We start from the raw sequence: 22,706 nt of genomic DNA, 5'->3' as shown, positions 1-22,706 counted from the left end.
TTTCAAATACAATATTTTCAGAACAGAAACCTGATCTCTGACCCCCAATCCCAGATTTCTCCATCTCAGGAAATGGTATTGCCATTCACTACGTGTTCAAACCAAACACCTAGAGGTATTCACTGATTCTCCTGTTTCTTATTGCTGTACAACCAATCCTCAGCAAGTCCCATTGACTCTACCTTCAAAACCTACTCTGAATCTAAACCCACCATCACCACCATGATGCTAGTCCCAGCAACCATCTCTCTCCCCAGGGCTGCTACAGTAACCTAACTGGTTTTCTTGTTTTCATTCTTGCTTTCCCATCCTGACTATTCTCAACACAGTGACAAGATGTCCTTTTTTAAAATGTAAGTTACATCATGTTAATTCTTTACTTAAAACCCTTGGAAGAGTCTGTATCACATTTGAAATCTCTGAACTTCCTATCTCAGTCTATAAAAACCAAAATGACCTAGCTGTACCTGAATCAAATCAGGACATACTGCACTTGCTTTTTTTCTCTTCTGGGAACACTATTCCTTAGGTCTGCAGATGCCACACTCTTCACTCAAATCAGAGAAGCTTTCCCTAAATGTCCTTTCTACAATATTCTCCTCATCCCTCTGAAACCCATTATTCTGCTTTGTTTCTCCCTATAGCACTTATTAATCCCCAAGAAATTACATCATAGGTATTTACTCACTTTTGCTATTTTAATTAGAACATAAGATGAGTGCAGTTACTTTGCCTTACTATTCACACAGCAAGCAGTAGACTCTGAAATACTCGATGAAATAATCTTCATCCAGGCGTGGTGGCTCACACCTGTAATCCCAGCACTTTGGGAGGCTGAGGCAGGTGGATCACGAGGTCAGGAGATTGAGACCATCCTGGCTAACACGGTGAAACCCCGTCTCTACTAAAACTACCAAAAAAAAAAAAAAAAAAAATTAGCCGGGCATGGTGGCGGGCGCCGGTAACTCCAGCTACTTGGGAGGCTGAGACAGGAGAATGGCATGAACCCGGGACGCAGAGCTTGCAGTGAGTCGGGATCGCGTATCTGCACACTCCAGCCTGGGCGACAGAGTGAGACTCTGTCTCAAAAAAAAAAAAAAAGAAAAAGAAAAAGAAAAGAAAAAAAGAAATAACAACCTTCTGCCTTCACAGGGTCTACATCTGGTGAAATGTGATAGGAAAAGATCTGGTTTACCGTCTGTGCTAATCTCATAATATGCTACTTAACATAGTAGCATTTCTCATGTACCAGGCATTATACTAAAATTCTAGCATAATGTATTGCCTTATTTAATTTTTTCAGGTTTCTATGAGGTAGGTATAGATATTATCCCTTAGAAAGGGTAAGTCACTTGCTCAAGGTCCCAGAGCTGGTCAGGAAGAACTGGGATTCCATATCACATCCGTCACACTCTCTACCCTTAGTCACTATGCTGTGCTATATACTGCCTCTATCCGTCATTTCCAGAAAGTGGGATGATCAAGCTAGAATTACCTCTAATGCTTCGATTCTACCTCCTAAAACAAACAAACAAAAATGCTGTCACCTGCGTTGCTTGAAATTTAATTTCTATGTTAAGTCACAAGAACTCTTTTATCCAAATACACTTCAACAAAGACAGCTGGCCACAGACTAACGCAGAAGCACACACGCAGAGACCAAGTGCCACGTTAGGGTGCTGAGGCACCAAATGGAACTTCTGTCATGCCATTTCATCATCATATTACCCACAGTATGAGTTTTCCCCTTTAAAATGATAAACAAGAACTACCAAGGGTGACAACCTCACAACTAAGTGTCAACCAAAAGCAGAATGTTTTAGTAAAATGCACTCACCCTGGTTCTTTTTTTTTTTTTTTTTTTTGAGACAGAGTCTCACTCTGTCACTCAGGCTGGAGTGCAGTGGTGCGATCTCGGCCCACTGCAAGCTCTGCCTCCCAGGTTCACACCATTCTCCTGCCTCAGCCTCCCGAGTAGCTGGACTACAGGTGCTCAACACCACGCCGGCTAATTTTTTGTATTTTTAGTAGAGGCGGGGTTTCACCATGTTATCCTGGATGGTCTCCATCTCCTGACCTCATGATCCGTCCGCCTCAGCCTCCCAAAGTGTTGGGATTACAGGCGTGAGCCACCACGCCTGGCCCGCACTCACCCTGCTTCTTAACTTTTTGTGTCATCAGGAAAATAAGCCACCTGGCTCATGAAGAAAAAAAACAAAATTATTTGCCTCAAACTTCCAGTATCTGACTGTGCAGGATGGATGAAGTGCCTCCAATGGACCCCTCTCAGTTTGACATGGCTCTAAGAAAATTTTCTGAGACCCTACAGCTGAATTCAAAACCAGCTCCAGACAAAAGAACCATCACCACAAGTTCAGAGATGCAATAGTGACTTTGTCTCTTTCTTCTCCTGTAATTAGGAACAAACCATCTGTGCTCCCTCTTAAGGTACCACTGGTTCTTACTGCCCATCCTCTTTAGCATACACAAATATAGGCCTACATTTTACACATGCATGCGCATGCACATACACACACACACACACACACACACTCGCCTTAGCAACCTCATGCTTCTTGACTGTGTACAGAATGAATACCATCCACCATGACAATGATACATAGTTATTTTACTGCAAAATATGATAAATAGTAAAAGCTATCCTGATGCAATTCAAAGATTAGAAGTTACTTGGAAAACAAACTATGCATCTGCATTCAACTTTACTGCTGAACAGGAGCCAAAGCTATTCTTTTCTTCTAAATTTACCAAAGAAAACATCAAATATGACATTTGGCAATTCTCAAAACCTAATTTGAAATCCATTTTGACTCTAAATAAACCCATAAATTTTACAGACCTTCTGATAAGTGCCACATGCTGTGATATAACCCGTTTATGGAAAGACTTCATGGACTCAATTCTTTCCTAAAAATCAAGACTTGGAAAATGTTGGTTTGAGAAAAGAATCAGGAAGCAAAATGGAGAATGCATGAGTGTAAAGGTGAGTGTCATTGCTTGGAGAATAAAAGAAAAGCTGTTTCCACTGCAGACACCCACTCCCACACACGCCCATGTCCCCTTCCTTAACCTCACAGGGTTTCCTAAGCCATCACATCTTCCATCTTCTAATTTGGGAGTGTTTTTGCTGGACTATTCTGGGCAATTTCTGGTATCTGGACTCCAGGTCTCCAGTCTTCAGATCAAAGATGAGTTTATAGACAGATCATCTATAAATTGAGAGTAGATAGCCCTTTAGGGTAAAGTGAAGATACCAGAAAAGACTATCCTCTCATGGCTAAATCTTGAGATGAAATGGCTTCTAAGTAGTGCTTTGCCAGTTCCTCAAAAGATTAATTTCTGGATGCATAAAAAAGTGATAATACAGCAAAAATGGAAATTGAAATTGCCAACCCCACAGTACCCAAATATCTGAATAAAACAAGTCTTTAATCTCTTTGTCCCTAACAGTCTCTAGCTACTTAGCTACCGATAGCACCACCACTACCAAGTCTATGTCTGGCATATGTTAGGAAAGTTTCCTAACTCATTATGAAAATCAGGTTTCATCACTAGCTCCCAGTTCCTAAAAGGTGACCAGGATCCTCACAAATCATAAAACAATGATAAGTAGAAAGAAATATCTTAAGTCATTTCATTCAACTTCCTCACTTTACAAAGAGTCAAGATTCAAATGTTAGTCTCTTAAAATGTCAAAGTTAGTCCCAAGATTGAGTTTTTTAAGCCTCATTCTCCTAATCCCCAAGACAACATTTCTACTAGGTACATCATTGCTAAAGAAATAAATAGATTTGCTATCCAGTCATCCATCCACAGATAAGTAAGAAACAGATTATAAAAATACATGTGTGTGTGTATACATATATGTGTGTGTGCGTGTGTGTATATATATGTGTGTATATATACATAGATGTCTATATATATATGCATACACACACACACACACATACACACACACACACACACAGCCAGTATGGCTTAGTGATTAAAAGCATGTACTCTAGAGCCAAAGTGGCTGGTTCAAATCCTGGCTCTGCCACTTACAGGCTGTATGACCTTGTGAAAATTTTTCAATTATACCTTAGTTTTTCATCTGTAAAACAGGGGGAATCATAATAATAACAACAACTACTAGCATAATGTTACCCACTCCACTGGGTTTTTGGACAGCTTAAATGAGATGTCTCATTAAAAAAATTAAAATTTCAAGTACTTAAAATAGCATCTACCATATCATAAGTGTTTTATCTAAGTATTACCTACCATTATTCTTTCAAATATAATTGAGACTATAAAGAAATTCTGAAAAGGAGGTCATGGTCTTGCTTTGCATTATTTCTCTGGGAATGTTCTGAACACTTTTCAAATATACCAGCTTCATTTGATATAGAGCATTCTGAAAGGAATTCAATATATGGTTTAGCGTACTCTGCCTAGACTTAAGTAGTCCCATCATTCTAGGCAATGTAAGAGCAAGAATAAAAGGTAGGAAAGATATTATTATTCAAAGGTATAATCCCTGACTTCTGTTTTAAGAATCATTATTGATTGACACCCATATAGAGTACTCCAACACCACAGACAGTAGGAACCCACACTTGTTGATTTGATTCTCGAAGTTACTAGGAGAGTGGTTTATTCCAGATCTCCAAGGTTCCAATACCAGCTGGGCAGCACCTCCTCAGCTCTGGGTCCCAGCTCCAAGCCTCTAGGTTCTGGTATCTCCCAACCCCCTCCTTTTGATCCTCCAGCACTAGAGCAGTAGCTGTTTGCTGCAGCTACTATCTACACATTTCCTCACAGTTCTCTTTTTCTTCCTGTTCAGTACTTCAACAGCTGTTTAACAAAGCTCTGGTATTAAATTCACTATGTTAAAAATAATCATAGTAGCCTCTTTTCTGACTGGATGCTGGCTAATATACCATCACACAGACATTTAATCCAAGCCTTCTCATACGACTCCTTTTTTTATTATTATTATACTTTAAGTTCTAGGGTACATGTGCACAACATGCAGGTTTGTTACATATGTATATATGTGCCATGCTGGTGTGCTGCACCCATCAACTCGTCAGCACCCATCAACTCGTCATTTACATCAGTTATAACTCCCAATGCCATCCCTCCCCCCTCCCCCCTCCCCACAATAGGCCCCGGTGTGTGATGTTCCCCTAACCATGTCCAAGAGAATCACTCCTTATTAAAATCGACAGACAAAGCAACTCCAATCCTTCACGTGAAACATGTTAAATGTCTCTGCATCACTCTAAGGGAGCTCCTCTCAATGTCTAAGTTCAATTCTTCCACTTGAGATTTGTGATCTTCTTTTCTCAGCCTGTCATCAATGTAAACCATAGACATACCCTCCCTGCCCGCAGATATTATATACCATCTGCACAAATCATGTGACAAGACCTGTCCCACCAGTCTTGATCCAAGTTTAAAACCTATGTCCATTTTATTTCGTGATTCTTATTTAGGATTAGTAGTATTGGTAAATAATACTGTCTATTAATTTTGTTTAAGAATAATAAAGAGGGTTTAAAAATAGTGTTGTGAAGCACAGGTTTAGATGGAGGGCAGGACAGGAGAAACAAACAAATATCTGGTGGGAACACACAACGAGGTGGGTGGAAAGTGAGACCTGGAAACAAGCCCAAACAAAGTACATATAAATGCTTAAAGATCAACTGTCTTTGTTTAGTCCTTTTCTCTAGGCAAAAATGCCACACAGGTGTTTGTAATGGTTCATGGGAATTAGCCAAATGTGTGGAAGAAACCAGCGCTCTGCAGTAAGACAGACATGCATTCCCACCCTGGCTCTAGACGCCTCTTATCAGCCATGTGATCTTAAACAAGTAATTTCGCTTCTCTGAATACTGGTTTCCACATTTCTAAAATGGAGATAATAGAGAAAACCTTGCCAGTTGGCACTGCTGACTCTTAGAGCCTATCACCATGTCTGGTGTATCACAGGCCCTTGACAGAAGTTACTTCCCGCCTTCCTGCTCCTACATTTTGCCTAATTTTCTAGTATATCTTAAAAGAGGAAAGCCCAGACAATAACTGTACTAATTATCTATTGCTACATCACAAATTAGCATCAACTTAGTGGCTTAAAACAATACACATTTATCATCTCAGTCTCCATGGTCAGCAATCTGAGCAAGGCTTGGTTGGGTCCTCTGCTTCAGGGTCTCCCTAGGATGTAATTGAGTTGTCAGCTAGAGCCCCATCTGAAGGTTCAAATGGGGAAGCATCTGCTTCCAAGCTCACAGGGTTGTTGACAGAATGCAGTTTCTCAAAGGCAGCTGGACTGAGCCCCCAATTATTCTGTCTGTTGGCCAGAGGTCACACAGGCCTTTCCAGCATGGCAGCTTGCTTCATGAAGCACACAAACCAAGAAGACAATAGAGTCTGATAATAAACAGAAATCAAACTTTTTGCAGCCTAATGAATTCACTCTCCCTGATGATCTCTGAGCCAGACCACTGGTCTCCTTCTGCCTTCAGCCTCAGACTGGAACTATACCCGTGGCTCTCCTGGGTCTCCAGCTTGCTGACTGCAGATGGTAAGACTTCTCAGCCTTCTTTATTGCATGAGCCTATTACTCATAATAAATCAATCTCTCTCTCAATCTCTGTGTGTGTGTGTGTGTGTGTGTGTGTGTATACACAACTGACCCTTGAACAACACAGGTTTGAACCGCACAGATCCACTTAAATATAAATTATTCTGCCTCAGCCACCCCTGAGACAGCAAAATCAACCCTTCCTCTTCCTCCTCCTCCTCAGCCTGCTCAATGTGAAGATAATGAGAATGAAGACTTTTATGATGATCCACTTCTACTTAATGAACAGTAAATATATTTTTCTTATTAATAAAAATATTAGAAAATAGGCAAAATATAGGAGCGGGAAGGCAGGAAGTAACTTCTGTTTCTCAGTAACATTTTCTTTTCTCTGGCTTACTTTATTGTCAGCATACAGTATACAATACATACAATAACATACAAAATACATGTTAATCAACTATGTTATCAGCAAGGCTTCTGGTCAACAGTAGGCTACTAGTAGTTATGTTTTGGGGGTATCAGAAGTTACACACAAATTTCAACTGCATGGGGTGTAAGCACCCCTAACCTCCATATTGTTCAAAGGTCAATGGTATATATCCTATTGGTTCTGTTCCCCTGTAGAACTCTGACTAACACAGACACTAAAAAAACAGAAAAGTTATCTCCAGGGAGAAGAATGAAATGATGTATAAAGAGAACCACAGAAAAGATCATGTTGCCTAGGAAGAAGGAGCATAAGGAAGTGGCATATTCTTATAGTCTCTCAAAATATCTGGCTGTACATCCTCCTCTTAGGTGCCATGAGACACCCCCTGGGTTTGTATAATTAAATCCCCTTTTACATAAGGGAGCACAGTGGGTTTCAGGTACCTGCAAGACCAAAAGTCTTGAATAAGGTACTTGGGGAATCAATGCGTTGCAGTAGAAAGCACTGATCTCCCGCTTTGCTCACCATAATGCTACCAGAAACAAGGCTCTCTGACATCCCAACAGTACACAGTAAAATGTTTAAGATACAAGACCGTGGGGTCAGAGCAAACCTGGATTCAGTTCCCAGCTTTGCCACATACTGGCCATGTGACCATGGCTAAGTTACTTCATCTCTTCAACACTTCATTTTCTTAATCTAATAATGCAGGGGATCTCATAAAATTCTCATTTATGAGAATTAAGGAGAAAATGAGCTCCAGGGCCATCATAGAAGGCCTTGCCGATTGTGCCCTCATCACGCAGCCAAGCAACTGAGCTCAGTGCAATGGCTAACCCAGAGTAAGCGCTCAGAAAGTTGGCCATTACTCTATTTTTCCCTTTCAGTTCTAATTGCCTACCTGACTGCACCAAAACCACTATTTTAAGCAAGTTGCGAGTGGCACTTTTAACTCAAATAGACACAAACACCTGCAACAATTTAATTGGCAGTGGTTTCTCTGCTTCAGCTTGCTGTTCTTTTCAAAATAAATATATACCAGACACTACACCACCACACATAGTAGAAATTCTGGTAGACATAATGTATCTTTCAGGAAATCATTCCCAATTGCCAAGAACCTAACCTTTTGAGGCAATCTCTGCCAAAAAACAAACCAACATCCTATGGAAATATTTAGGGCTGTGAAGTCAGCGCAACATGGGGTAAAAAATATCCACGTCCTGCTGGGTGTGCTTGGACAAGTTTCTTAATCTTCTCAAGCCTCTCTGTTCTCTTATTTTCAACAGGAATACCTCATAGGGTTATAGGGGATTAAATTAAGATATATAAAGCTAAGCACAGTTCTAGAATATATAAAATGCTAAATAATTGCTAGCTGTTTTATTTTCAACTCTAGAATAACCAAAAACTTGTGTGTTTTATGTAATACACTAATAATCACTCACTGGCCCCAAGAAGTAATTTTACTATTAACTTACATGAGCCTAATCCTTTCAAGTAGGTTGAATGACTTGACCTGAAGGCCGTTAAGATTCTGAATCTAAATGTAATGAAACTTTCCCCAAATGTCAGGTGACCTGACATTCTGGTTCAGCCAGGATAGTCCCATGCATAATTATTAATAGGGCCTCGTTTAAGTCCTGACAGTGTCCTAGTTTGTATAACAAATTATATGATCACCCTACCTAAATAAAGTAAAATCTTTAGATGGGAGATACAGGTTTAAAATACTTTATTTCACCTCAGTGCATGGGTACTGTGGTTTATATTTTTTTCTCTTAGTTTTTGAAGTAGACTGAAAATATAGAGCTTTTAGGATTCTAAATTCATATATCAAGTAGCTTTTCATACTGCCTAGACTGGGGAGTTATGACTAAGCTGTAGGCCTTTATTTCAAAAGACAAGTCACAAGACTGAAGATGGAAGTGGAGCGAGGCGTTCTTGTGCAGCGCAGTTGCTGTGGGTTTTAGAGATCTATACTACCTCACAGGGATGTGTAATCAAGAAATGACAACACTTTACCTGCCCTACCAGTTTGCCACTTAAAATGCATTTTCCCACCAGGCCTGGTGGCTCATGCCTGTAATTCCAGCATTTTGGGAGGCTGAGGCAGGAGGGTCACTTAAGCCCAGGAATTTGAGACCAGCCTGGGCAACACAGGGAGAACCCATCTCTACAGAAAAATAAAATAATTAGCTGGGCATGGTGGCTCATGCCTGTCGTCCCCACTACCTGGGAGGCTGAGGTGGAATCATCACTTGAACTCAGGAGTTCAAGGCTGCAGTGAGCTATGATGGTGCCAATGCACTCCATCCTGGGTGACAGAGCAAGACCTTGTCATAAATAAATAAATAAATGTATTTTTGTATTTATCACCTAATTTCAACCTCAAAAGCAAATGCCATTTTCTGTTCCACCATCTCACGTGTGCCAGAGATTTCCACGCAAGTGGGTGACTACTTGACAAGTCAATCCACCTAACTTGAAGGTTCTCTGATGCTCACTCTCCTCCCTACTTAAGATCCCCAATCTCTGTCTTTCTCAGCTTCTTGACTCCAAATTTCCAAATGCTCCCATGAATCTGAAAAACCTGGTGCTTGGCCTTCTTGTCCCATTTCGTACCCTGCCCTGCACCTCCGTTCCACCTTCAGGCCATAATGTGCAGCTTTGTTCATCAGCCTCATGAAACCAAAGAAAAGAGCATGTCCTTGCACAGGACTTTCTCCTACTCCAGGACATGTGGCCGAGTCTGCCTTTTGCCTAGACTCTGCCCATTTGTGAATGAGGATAATACATTATCCCCCATCTTCCAGATGAGGAAACTGAGGCAGGAGGCCTGGTACCTTGTAAAGGTCACCATAGTGGTAAAGCCTGAACTGGACAGTGGGTCTTGGCTCCAATGTCTATGTTGTTTCCCTATAGCAGTGCTTCTTGAATGTCAATGTGCACTTGCAAAGTCAGTCACATAATTTGTGGGGACCAGTGCAAAATAAAAATGCTGCGTCCCTTGATCAAAAAGCAAGAAAGCAGCTTTTTCCTTTCTTCTTAGGTCTCTCTCTCTGGACTTGTTGGGGTGTTTTTTCATTTGCTACTGAACATTGATTGGGTTCCTTCTGCACAGGGATACTCTCAGGGCAAGTGCAGACCCCCAAAGGTGCCCAGAGCCTCACTGGCAATTGGGCACATGGGGCACACACACCCCACTACACCTTCCTCATACCCTCCTGCAAGGCCCCATCCCTGCCAGAAGCAGAGGGTGGCAGTGAATATTGGGTGGAAGTGGAAGAGTCAGTGGTCATCCTGGCATGGGATGAGACCACGCATTAACTGCTCCAGTGTCCCATGGGACTTCACTTGCAAAAAACAGATTCAAAAACAAAATTATTAAGAATGTCAAGAAGGTGACCACAGAACACTAAACCCTAAGCACAGGGCACCCCTTCTGAGTGCAGGACCCTGTGAAGTGACTACTCACACATCCATGAAGCCAGCCCTGTGCACACGAATCACTTGGGAATCTTGTTAAAATGCACATTCTGATTCAGGAGGTCTGGAGTGGCCCTGTGTATTTCTAACCAGGTCCTGGAGGAGGCTAAAACTGCTGGTCCTCAGATTATACTTGAGTAGCAAGCTCCTATACCACAAGTTGCATTTTGTAGCTTGTTTATTATGTCAGATCCAATTACAAACTTTTTACGACTTTCATTATTCAAATAAGGCAGCCATGAAAATAAGCACTAAATACAAGTCACCATCCATTGTGTCTTTAAAACGTGACAAGTCAGAAGTAGCAAATCTATTCACATTCATAGTATCTGCCTGCCTGGGTTTACAGACTTCATATAAAGGTATGGAAAGGTGCTTATGCATATACCAGTGTCACTCAGGTGGCCACACAAAAACAGCTGCCTAACTCCTCCCGAGTAGACAACGCTCTCCATGCTCAGAGGGGCCAATTGTTGAAAACTGTCAAGAAAAATTTTCAAAAACAGGAGTAAGTGCCCATTTCCTCAGCTCATGGATGGAAACGACAGCTAAATGGTTTGAGTTTTTAAAAGTATACTTTTTAAGGAATGGCAGCACCCTCTATTCCAATAGAGAGAAGGAGAAAGATTTCTCCGAACTCCTATAGCAAAAGATCTAAGATCGTTGGGTCCTACTCAATGTAAAACCACACAGCACACAAAGAATGAGATTGGGCAGGGCATGGTGGCTCACACCTGTAATCCCAGCACTTTGGGAGGCCAAGGTGGAAGGATCGTTTGAACCTAGGAATTTGAGACCATCCTGGGCAACACAGGAAGATCCCTACTCTACAAAAATTTATATATATATATATATATATATATATATATATATATATATTTATCCAGGTGTGGTGATACACCCCTATGGTCTCAGCTACATGGGAAGCTGAGGTGGGAGGATCACTTGAGCCCAGCAGTTCAAGGCTGCAGTGAGCTATGATCGTGCCACTGCACTCTGGCCTGGGAGACAGAGCAAGACCCAGTCTCTATAAATAAGTAAGTAAATAAATAAACAAATATTTTTAAAAAGAATGAGATCACCAGCAACCTGAGCCTTGGTGTCTTCATCCCTAAAATGTGGCCAGTTACACTTGCCCCATCTCACAGGATGCTGCCTTTAATCAAATCACATGAGATAATCAACATGAAAGTTTGTGAACTACAAAGTACTCTATAAGTCCAAGTCCTTTAACCGCCTTAGAAGATGCTACAGGTTGGCCAGGAACAGTGGTTCATGCCTGTAATCCTAGCACTTTGGAAGGCCAAGCCAGATGGATCACTTTGAGCTCAGGAGTTCAAGCCCAGCCTGAGCAACATGGAGAAACCCCATCTTTACAAAAAATACAAAAATTAGCCGGTGGTAGCACGAGCCTGTGGTCCCAGCTACTTGGGAGGCTGAGGCTGGAAAATCGCCTGAACCCGGGAGGTGGAGGTTGCAGTGAGCCCAGATAGTGCCACTGCACTGGGCAACAGAGTAAGACTGAAAGAAAAGAGAAGAAAAGAAAAGGTAAGGGAAGGGGGAAGGGAAGGGGGAAGAGGATGGGGAAGGGGAAGGGGAAAAAGAAAATGCTATAGGTGACTCATGAAAGTTACATTTCAGCTTCATATCCTGTAGCATTTCAAGTGGGGAAGGGTATTAACGGAGTAGATTATTTTAAAGATGTAGTTACAAGACTGACAAATCCCCTTTTATAATTGGAACAAATCATGCCTGCGATTGAGTATCACTTGGAAATCCATCATCAATTTGATTGGTACACGGCATCAATAAATCATACAAAGTGGACCCTGTGTAGCTCAGAGAGCAAACAAAAGTAAACATTGTGTTTCACCTGACTTGTTGGCGAGACAAAATGAAAACTCTGGCTACTTCAACTGGAATAATGCCTTTGGTCTTTGCTGTTTGGTTATTTTTGGAACCTTTTATGGAATATTAACTTTATTTGCTCTAATTCTGCAGGAAGCCACATTGGAAGTGCAAGAAAATATAAATGATTAAAAAGCAGAAGTGAAAAAAAATAACCAAGGATTTTGCCCCAACTTTCTTTAGGTGATACATTAACCGCATCTCTTCAAAACTGCGGGACCCCAATTGTCACTCTTATCCCAGTTCTAACCATGTTGCATTCAACACGGTACACACACCAGTGTTAGCAGACTTTTTTCATTGTCTGTTGTTTTCCCAGGGATAAATCTAAGTAAAGGAAATACTTTTCCTAAGTATAGGAAAGTAACATTTTAAATCTGTGTCAGTATTGTAAAATGTATGATGTGGCAGTGAGAAAAACACACAGCTAGCTAACCCACTGACCAAGCAAGCTCTAACCTAAGCTCTAGATTAAAACCAGTTGAAATAGCCAACCACAAGCAGTAAAAAAATAAACATGAAATTTGATGTATTATTTAAAGTGCATTAATTTTTCGACTTCCCAGGTTCTCACGATACATTATCTTTCTTAAACCAGGTCTTTACAAGAGACACCAACCTTAAGTGACACAGAAGAGTTTTTTAATCCCAATTAGTTTGGTGTCCTCTGTTGATATTATTCTGTCTTTTTTTCCTGACCAACAATAATGAGTAACCCACAGACGCTAATGAATAACTAACTCTCTTTGTCTCCAAGGACAGCAGAGCCCAGCAAGAAATGTCAGAAGCCCTGAAGTAAAATAAAACACTCTTCTAATGAAAATCTTCCCAATTATATACTCCTCCGGGTACTACAAATGTAAAATTGTCTTAAATATTTAAATAGTTGTGTCAAATGTGCTTCAAGTGGGGATCATAAAACTGATTTCCCAGATGCTTTGAAAAACGCATTTCTACCAGTCTAATTACAGCGAGTAACTGTTGGAGCAGGAAGTAGGGGAAATAACAATATAACCAAGATCCTTCACACACAAATCCTAGCGAAGCTAGTAAGTTGCCAACTGCACCCTGTCCTCCCTGCTCACCCAGTGGCTCAGATAAATAAGAACACATTCACCTCCCCTCATTAAAAATTTACATGTAGTAAGTGATCAATTTTAAAACTAATTTCTATTATCTTAGAAACATAAAACTAAAAGTAACTCTTCTTTGTCATAGAGCAAATAAAAATACACGATGTTTCTGAAAACACTGACAAGTGTGCAATAAGAGAGTGTGAGGAAGAACTCGGTAACATATTTTAATTGGAACTCACTATCTTTCTCTAATATATATCCTAACTCTGTCCGTGGAAAGGGCTTACAAGCAACGACATCCCACAGTCAACAAGAACACCCTTTCCACCAGTTTTCCAAATATTCCCCACTAAGAGGGACTTGAGCTTCTTGGGAAAATGCATGATTCCAGGTCTGGGGCATGCAAGTTCACGTGAGCCTAGAACATCTTGTTATGCCTGTAAGCATGGAAGTACTTAATGGGACCATGTCATAAAGACACAATAATTTACTTCAAGGGGTTCCTACTGGTCAAATTTGGGACAATTTGAGCATCACAAACAATAATGATGGTAATGAATTATAGCACACTAATTTTAAAAATAATTCATGAGTGATTCCGTAGTGATTCACAAAAAGAGAAGGGAGAGAAGATCCTCTCTCCAGAAGAATACCAGTTAATAAACATAGCAGGAATAAAAGAATCAGAAAATCCCCACTATGCAACCAACCATGTAAAAACTGATTCTGACAAGTATCATCAATGGATGCTATGAAAGATTGTTGGAGGACAAGATATTTGCACAAGATTACTTACACATTTTGAAAGAAAATTGTCCTTCACAATGCAGAGATCTGGTGACACCACCTTAAACAGGTGATCAAATATACCATCACAAATACTAGAAGGAAGCAAAATTCAGTACTTCTGGGTATAATGCAATGGGTGGTACACAAATCACCTACATGGTATTCTTGTCAAAAATGTTTAACCTGAATCCAATCATGAAGAAATGATCAGACAAACCAGAGTGTGGAAAAAGACAACTCACCTGAACTCTTTAAAAATATCAGTGTGGCTGGGCACGGTGGCTCACACCTGTAATCCCAGCACTTTGGGAGGCCGAGGCGGGTGAATCACGAGGTCAGGAGTTCAAGACCAGCCTGGCCAAGATGGTGAAACCCCGTCTCTACTAAAAATACAAAAGTTGCCGGGCGTGGTGGCAGGCACCTGTAATCCAGCTACTCAGGATGAGGAGGCAGAGAACTGCTTGAACCCGGGAGGCAGAGGTTGCAGTGAGCTGAGATTGCGCCACTGCACTCCAGCCTGGGCGACTGTGCAGCCATCTCGAAAAATATATATATATTTATTTATATATAGTTATATATTTTTGTATTATATATTATATACATATATAATATATACATATATATCAGTGTATTTTTTCATGAAACACAAAGAAAGGTAGAGGAACTGGAAGAAAACAAAGAATAATATCAACAAAGGACACCAAACTAATTGGGATTAAAAAACTCTTTTGTGTCACTTAAGGTTGGTGTCTCTTGTAAAGACCTGGTTTAAGAAAGATAATGTATTGTGAGAACCTGGGCGGTTGAAAAATTAATGCACTTTAAATAATACATCAAGTTTCATGTTTATATTTTACTGTTTGTGGTTGGCTATTTCAACTGGTGTTAATCTAGAGCTTAGATTAGAGCTTGCTTGGTCAGCGGGTTAGCTAGCTGTGTGTTTTTCTCACTGCCACATCATACATTTTACAATACTGACACTGATTTAAAATGTTATTTTCCTCTATCATTCCTTTACTTAGATTTATCCCTGGGAAAACAACAGACAATGAAAAAAGTCTGTTGAAGTAGGCTAAAGAGATATGACAACCAAAGGTAATATATGATCTTTGATTAGAAAAAAAAAAAACAGCTATGAAGGACATTTGGATAATAAGTGGGGAAAGAAAATAATAATTTATATCATAATATTAATAATACAAGTAGAATGAAATAAATAATATAAAATTTAAATATGGATTATAATTTATTTATATTTGAGGCATAAACATAAATATATATTATATATGTATTATATTATATATGTATTTTATATATTATATTACATATGTATTTTATATATAATATATATTGCATATGTATTATATATATGTTTTATATATATATATATATATATCAGCATATTTTTTCATGAAACACAAAGAAAGGTAGAGGAACCAGAAGAAAAAAAACCAGAATAATATCAAACAAAGGACACCAAACTAATTGGGATTAAAAAACTATTTTGTGTCACTTAAGGTTGGTGTCTCTTGTCTCACTCTGTCACCCAGGCTTGAAAGCAGTGGCACAATCATGGCTCACCACAGCCTCAAACTCCCGGGCTCAAGTGATCCTTCCACCTCAGCCTCCCACACAGCTGGGTCTACAGGCACATGCCAACACACCCAGCAAATTATTTTATTTTTTGTAGAGAGAGGGGTCTCACTTTAGTGCCCAGGCTGGTCTTGAGCTCCTGGCCTCAAGCCATCCTCCCACCGTGGCATCCCAAAGTGCTGGGACTACAGGTGTGAACCACATGCCAGCCTGGACTGTATTTTAAAATGTAACTATATACAAATAATACTTTGAAAGTTAAATTCCTTGGTTATGATTAATATATTTTGGTTATATTACATGAAAGACACTGGCTTAGGAATTTGGAGGTGAAATGTCACAATGTCTGCAACTTACTTTCAAGTGGTTCACCTTACTTGAGAGAGATAAAAGAGGCAAAATGCAAAAACAAAAAAAAAACAAAAAAAAAACAAAACAAAAAGCTAAATACAGTATAATACAACACAAAACAGCACAAGGCCAGATCAAACTTCAAAAAATGATGAATTCAGCATCAAAGAATGAATTGTATTTAAGAAATAAGTTATGCGATGATTGGTTAATTTAAATGGGAATAGCTGGGCAGGGCATCTGGGAAAGGTGTTTGAAGAGGAACAGATCTAGGAGGAGTCCTTCTTTTTGTCTTTTGCCTTTTGTCCTCTTCCTTCCTCCTCACTCTTCTCAGAAGGCAGACTAGATAGCTGGATCTGGAATGAGGCAGATGTTGTGCAATCTAGAGGAAGACTACAGAAAGCTCCATGACCTTGGAACAGAGACAGCGGAGTGGCCAACCAATAGCAGCAAGCACCTACTCCAGCCTTCTCTGTGTAATAAAAATAAACTCCTACAACGAAAGTTCCCAAATGTTCTCAGTTCATGGCATGCTCAGTGTTTCAATAAGTTTTTCATGGTACCCCTAGGCCAAAAGAAACACCTACACTTGCATTTATCAAGTAGTTAGGTATAAACAACTCAATAACACGTACGTACTAACAGCTTACTAGTTGTTTGAAAAAATAATACAAATAAATTAAAAGAAAAACAGTATTTTTATTTCATTCTTAAATAACCCCAAATACTAATGGGATGTGTGTTAAACTGTGCACTCTAATGTTTCTCAAACTTTGGAGTAAGATTGGACACCATCACCCGTTCCACGATGATTTCACTTAGTATTTGCTTTTTTAAAATTGTGGTAAAATATATACAGCATAAAAGTGATCATCTTAGTCATTTCTAAATGCACAGTTCGGTGGCATTAAGTATATTCACATTATTGTGCGACCATCACCATTACCCATCTCCAAAACTTTTTCATCTTCACCAACTGAAACTCCGTACCCATCAAACGCTAACTCCTCATGTCCCCTTTCCCCCAACTCCCAGCAACCACCATTCTTTCTGACTCAATGAATTTGACCATTCCAGGAACTTCATACAAGAGGAATCATACAATACGTGTCCTTTTGTGACTGGTGCATTTCATTTAGCATAATTTCCTCAAAGATCATCCATGTTGTAGCATGTGTCAGAACTTCCTTTCTTTTTCAGGCTGAATAATATTCCATTGTATGTATATACCACATTGGGTTGCTTCTTCCTTTTGGCTATCATAAATAATGCCGCCGTGGACATGGGTGTAAAAAGTACTCGCTTCTTCTAAATTACAATTCCTGAAAATGGAGCTTCTCAAAGATATGATGTCACCAAAAGGAACATAGTGCAATTTACTGTTGAAACTGTCAACCTCCTCAACCTAGTAGTCTGACCGGTGTCCAAAGGATACCACATATCCCTGTTTCCTTCTAAATTTAAAATACCCTGTGACTCCCCAAGTTCACAGTGGCACTCCAGTGACCTTAATACACTGTTTGGGAACCACAATCCATGATGTTAAAGCCACTGCTATTTGAGTTTTCAACTGAGCAGAACTCAATTTTTAAATAATATAAACATTAATATCAAATGTATACTTCTCATGAGCTTTCCATCAAAGATTCTTCAGTCTTCAAGTCAGATGCTTGTCTGTGTAGCAATTCTTAGGTAACTTAAATTCTCCGTATACAGCTCTACGGCTTCCCTAAGAGTTGCTATAATCATTTTTAAAGCTTAGAAAACGCCTTTTCTTAGCTACCATGTAAACTGTACCTTGCCCCAAAGCAATGATACTGCTTTGGTTAAAATTTATGTGTGAAATTGACTGGGCCACTTGGTGCCCCTATATTAGGTCCAACACTACTCTGGGCATTTCTATGAGAGTGTTTTTGGGTGAGATTAACATTTAGTTAGTACACTGAGTAAAGCATATTGCACTCCCTAATGTGGGTGATTCTCAGCCAATCAGTTGAAGTCCTGAATAGAACAAGGTTGACCCTTGCCCCCGACAAGAGAAAATTCTTCCTGCCTGATTGCCTTCCAACTGGGACACTGGTTTTTTTCTTGCCTTTGAATTCAAATTGAAACATCAGCTCTTCCTGGATCTTGAGCCTGCCAGCCTTCAGACAGGGACTACATCATGGGTTCTGCTGGTTCTCAGGCCTTCAGACTCAGACTGCAATGAAACCATTGGCTCCCCTGGGTCTCCAACTGACTGACTCTCCCTGTAGATCGTGGAACTTACCACTCTCCATAATCCCAAGGGCCAATTTCTTATAACAAATTTCTTTATATATACATATACACACACACACACACACACAAATATACACATGTAGATATGTATCCTATTCGTCTATTTCTCTGGAAAACCCTAACTAATAAACCCACAAGAGTCCCATGTTCCATCAGTGTCCTCAAAATGGATCCAAACTCCTTGGCACATCATTCATGGCCCTTCCTCTGGCTTCTGCTGATTCCTCTCCAGCTTCATCTCTTACCATGGTTTTCTGTACCCCTGTCCATGTGGAACCAAGTGGAAGTCCATGAAATGCACCAGGATTTCTCCCCTCCAGGTTTTGAGTGCATTTTTCTCCCTTCCCAGAATAAGTTCCAGACAACCCCCCCCCAATTCACACATATGCGTGCTCACACACACACACATACACATACACATACACACACACACACACACACAGGACATGCACTTTGCATGATTGCAAAGCTAGCTCTTCCCCTTCCAGTTATCTGCCTATATAGCACAGGCCAGAAACCCTTCTATGTGGCCATATCAATCTGAGTGTATCCCTACTGGAGTCCTTACTGTGCTGTTTTGTTTGTTTTTGTTTTTGTTTTGAGATGGAGTCTTGCTCTGTTGCCTGGGCTGGAGTACAATCTCTGCTCACTGCAACCTCCGCCTCCCGGGCTCAAGCAATTCTCCTGCCTCAGCCTCCCGAATAGCTGGAATTACAGGTACCCACCACCACAGCCGGCTCATTTTTGTATTTTTAGTAGAGGTGGGGTTTCACTATGTTGGCCAGGCTGGCTTCAAACTCCTGACTTCAAATGATCTGCCCGCCTCAGCCTCCCAAACTGCTGGGATTACAAGCGTGAGCCATCGCACCCACCTACTGTGCTATATTTTAACTGGCCATTTATTTGTATGAATTATCCAACTCCTTGAGGGAAAGGACTATGCTTTATTGGCTATTGCATCTCCAGAACAGTGGCTCACACACAATATATGCTCAATAATTATTTGTAGAGTAAATGATCAAAATTCAAACAATCCTAGATCATCACCCTCAACCAGTTATTGGCTTAGTATAGGAATTGTCAACCAAGACCTGGAAGAAATGATACATTCAGACACTTCTCGTACCATCTAGACCACCGATGGTATCTAAGCTCCAAAGCTAGAGGTGATAATAATACAGCTGTCCTTCACCCATCATTTGTGCCTAGGCATGTCCCAACCATGCAGATCCAGGAGGAACACTGTAAGCTAGGAAGCTGAGCAAGGAAACAAAAAGCAACAGGGAAAGGAATCAGGAAGCAGCACTACTTCTGACAGGCATTTCAAGGTATATCGACCCTGAGAATTCACTAGCCCTTAAGCACGTGAGGTTTTTTTAAAAACATGGCTTTAATTACAGCCTCTTCTGACTGCCATCAAAGTTAGTATTCCCAAGCTCCTTACTGGCTGGTGCCTCTGAAGTTACTTACTCTTTCTAGACCTTAGTTTGCTTATCAGTTAAATAACCATAGCATACAACTCAGTGCTGTTTGAGGAATAACTGAGACTATGTATTGGAAAGCACTTAACACGGTGCCTGACATATGCTGTTATGATACAATAAAGGCAAGTTATTAATATTATCACCATTATTATTTTCAGTCAGGATTGCAAACACAAGTACATATAAAAGCAAGCTACAGTTCACTAGTCAAGCATGAGCTAAAAGGTTTTACCGGGCCTCAGCCCCTGAAAATCTAAACATCTAAATTTAACATGAGGGAACTTAGCTTGCCACACCATGGACATAGCAACCTGACAATGAGAAACCTATTTTGGATGTAGCCCCAGGAAAACTTTTTCCCATACTTATACTAAATATCAGTACCTCTAAGAAATAAAATTATTCAAAACTAATCTAGACCAAAAAAAAAAAAAGAAGAAGAAGAAGAAAAATAAATAAATTAAGGCTGGGCACAGTGGCTCACGCCTGTAACCCTAGCACTTTGGGAGGCCAAAGCGGGCAGATCACTTGAGCTCAGGAGTTGGAGACCAGCCTGGGCAATATAATGAAATCCTGTCTCTAAAAAACAAAAAAAATTAGCCAGGCGTGGTGGGATGCACCTGTGGTCCCAGCTACTTGGGGGACTGAAGCAGGAGGATCACTTGAACCCAGGAAGATGAGGCTGCAGTGAGGCCATGATCATGCCACTGTACTCCAGCCTGGGTGACAAAGTGAGATCCTATCTCAAAAAATTAATTAACTTAAAAGGCGCATGTATGTTTAGTGCTATTGTTTTTTTAAAACCTGCCCATTTACACCAATTTCTCCAAACACAGAAATACACTGACACTAAAACAAACAACTTTTTGGCTACTTGCCTGATAGGAATCATTATTCATCTTAATTAACTGAATGAGTGTTTATTCTGAAGGTTGCTAGTAATTCTATTTGGTGGTGTAAGCATTTTTAACATAAACATTTAAGACGGAATGCTAAAACTACCTTAAGGAATATATAATTGTGCAATTTTAGACAGCAAAGCTATATTTCACGTGGGGTACATGCTCTTTCTCTAAATACATACGTCATCTACAATATAACCTCATTAATTCAACATCAATTTCTAGAAATAGTGTGTCATTCAAATAACTTGCTATTCACCAACAATTATTCTTTAATTTAAAATATATGGTAATTCAAACGCTACTGAATTAAAAGCACATTCTCTCTGCACTTCAAATTGACCAGGTTTTCTAGTTCTCCACAAGCACAAAATACATCTTTTCATTATTCCCTTCTAGCTTGCTTCCCTCTTGCTGTATTATAAAAATTATAGGTTTTGCTCTTAAAGTAATTTTTCTTATCACTGATATGTACTGATTCTTCATTTTATTGGCTATGAAAATTTCTCCCTTTTTTATCATTTTCCTTCTACACTGAACTTTTAGCACTGGCATAAAGACAGTTCCAGTCACTCTTCTTGTCCATGGCCTTGAGCATTCAGCCCCCAGGGAACCAGGACAGAGCTACATGTATCTGGAGGGCAGAATCTTGCTAAACCAGCATTTACCCTTCCACCACAACCACCCAGCCTGCCTCCCTATTTCTTATCTTTCTATCTTACTGTTACTCTGTTTCACAGTCCCAGGAGATGTCTCATACTCAGCATTTACCACTGTGGTCCCTTCCCCTTCAATACATACACACCCACTCCCTTACTGAGCAAGCTATATATCATTATGAGACCATCAACTTTGACCCTGACACTGAATCATGTATTTTTCCATAGGATTTGCTGGCAGAAAATGGGATGGGGGAGAAAAAAATTGTTTCCATTTTTAAAAGGTCCCAGAAAAACAATCCTACCTTTCCCAGGATTTGGAGGAAAAGGGCTTCCAAACTCCTGCTGCTTTGGCTTTAAAGTATGTGACCCTGACATGCCTCCAGCCTGGGTGACCTGGAATCGCAGCTTCCCATTGGTGAGCATTTGTCTCCTGGGGCTTAAGGCAGGCAGATGAATGGGGCTCTCAGCCACGTTGTTCTGAGGAGCCATCCCTCCTCCTGAGGGCATCTTGAGATGGAGGTTGTTAGCAAGGCTTCCCATAGTGGGGCTTGATGTGCTGCCACAGGGTGAGGGGCCAGGAGTCCCGGAGTGGGCTCGGATGGCAGGAATGTGGTGGCCACTGACCATCCTAGGCCCCTGTGGGGTTCCCGATGTCCGGTGGAGACTCATGCTGCATGATCTTCCATTCATTCTGAAAAACCTGTGGCCAAGATGGTCAAATATCCAATGTCACTAATGACTCCTTTCAGGCAAAGTCCAATAAGTTATCCATGGTGTGGGTTATAAGCCTGTTTAAAAAAATAAATGCAGGCATTTTTAAAAGCAAAAATGAAAATAAGATACGGTGAGTTTTTCAACCTGTATATCATTCATATCAGGAAGAAAAGAAGCACTCTTAGCAAGATGGCCTTTTATGTAGAACAGGGTCCTCAAATACATGGCTCATTGGCAGGCACTCTCCCCTTCTGCATTCACGGTGGACATGGATTATGGACCACTGCATTGTTTTGTTTGCCACTGAGCCCTTCTCAATACAGCGCTCTTGGCAACTACAACAATCTACTGGTGCCAGCTTGCAAAACAAAATTTATTTTGCTCCCTGGAGGATCTTTCCATACTAGTTCATTTTTGCTACAGCAGGTCTTGG

The 22,706-nt window shown here is 40.4% G+C and overlaps 1 protein-coding gene across 1 annotated transcript in view; it reads right to left on the bottom strand.

Moving 5' to 3' along the window:
- Positions 1 to 22,706, bottom strand: part of GLIS3 (GLIS family zinc finger 3) — a 488,814-nt gene that overhangs the window by 452,993 nt on the left and 13,115 nt on the right. The window contains exon 2 of the mRNA XM_025360354.1: positions 21,862 to 22,347. Within this exon, the coding sequence (XP_025216139.1) occupies positions 21,862 to 22,249 (388 nt within the window). The 5' untranslated portion in view covers positions 22,250 to 22,347. The remainder of the gene's footprint in view (positions 1 to 21,861; positions 22,348 to 22,706) is intronic.

The sequence above is a fragment of the Theropithecus gelada genome, chromosome 15 (assembly GCF_003255815.1).
Source record: "Theropithecus gelada isolate Dixy chromosome 15, Tgel_1.0, whole genome shotgun sequence".
NCBI lineage: Eukaryota > Metazoa > Chordata > Mammalia > Primates > Cercopithecidae > Theropithecus > Theropithecus gelada.
Note: the sequence above shows the minus strand (reverse complement) of the source record. Positions and strands in the feature narration are given on the sequence as shown.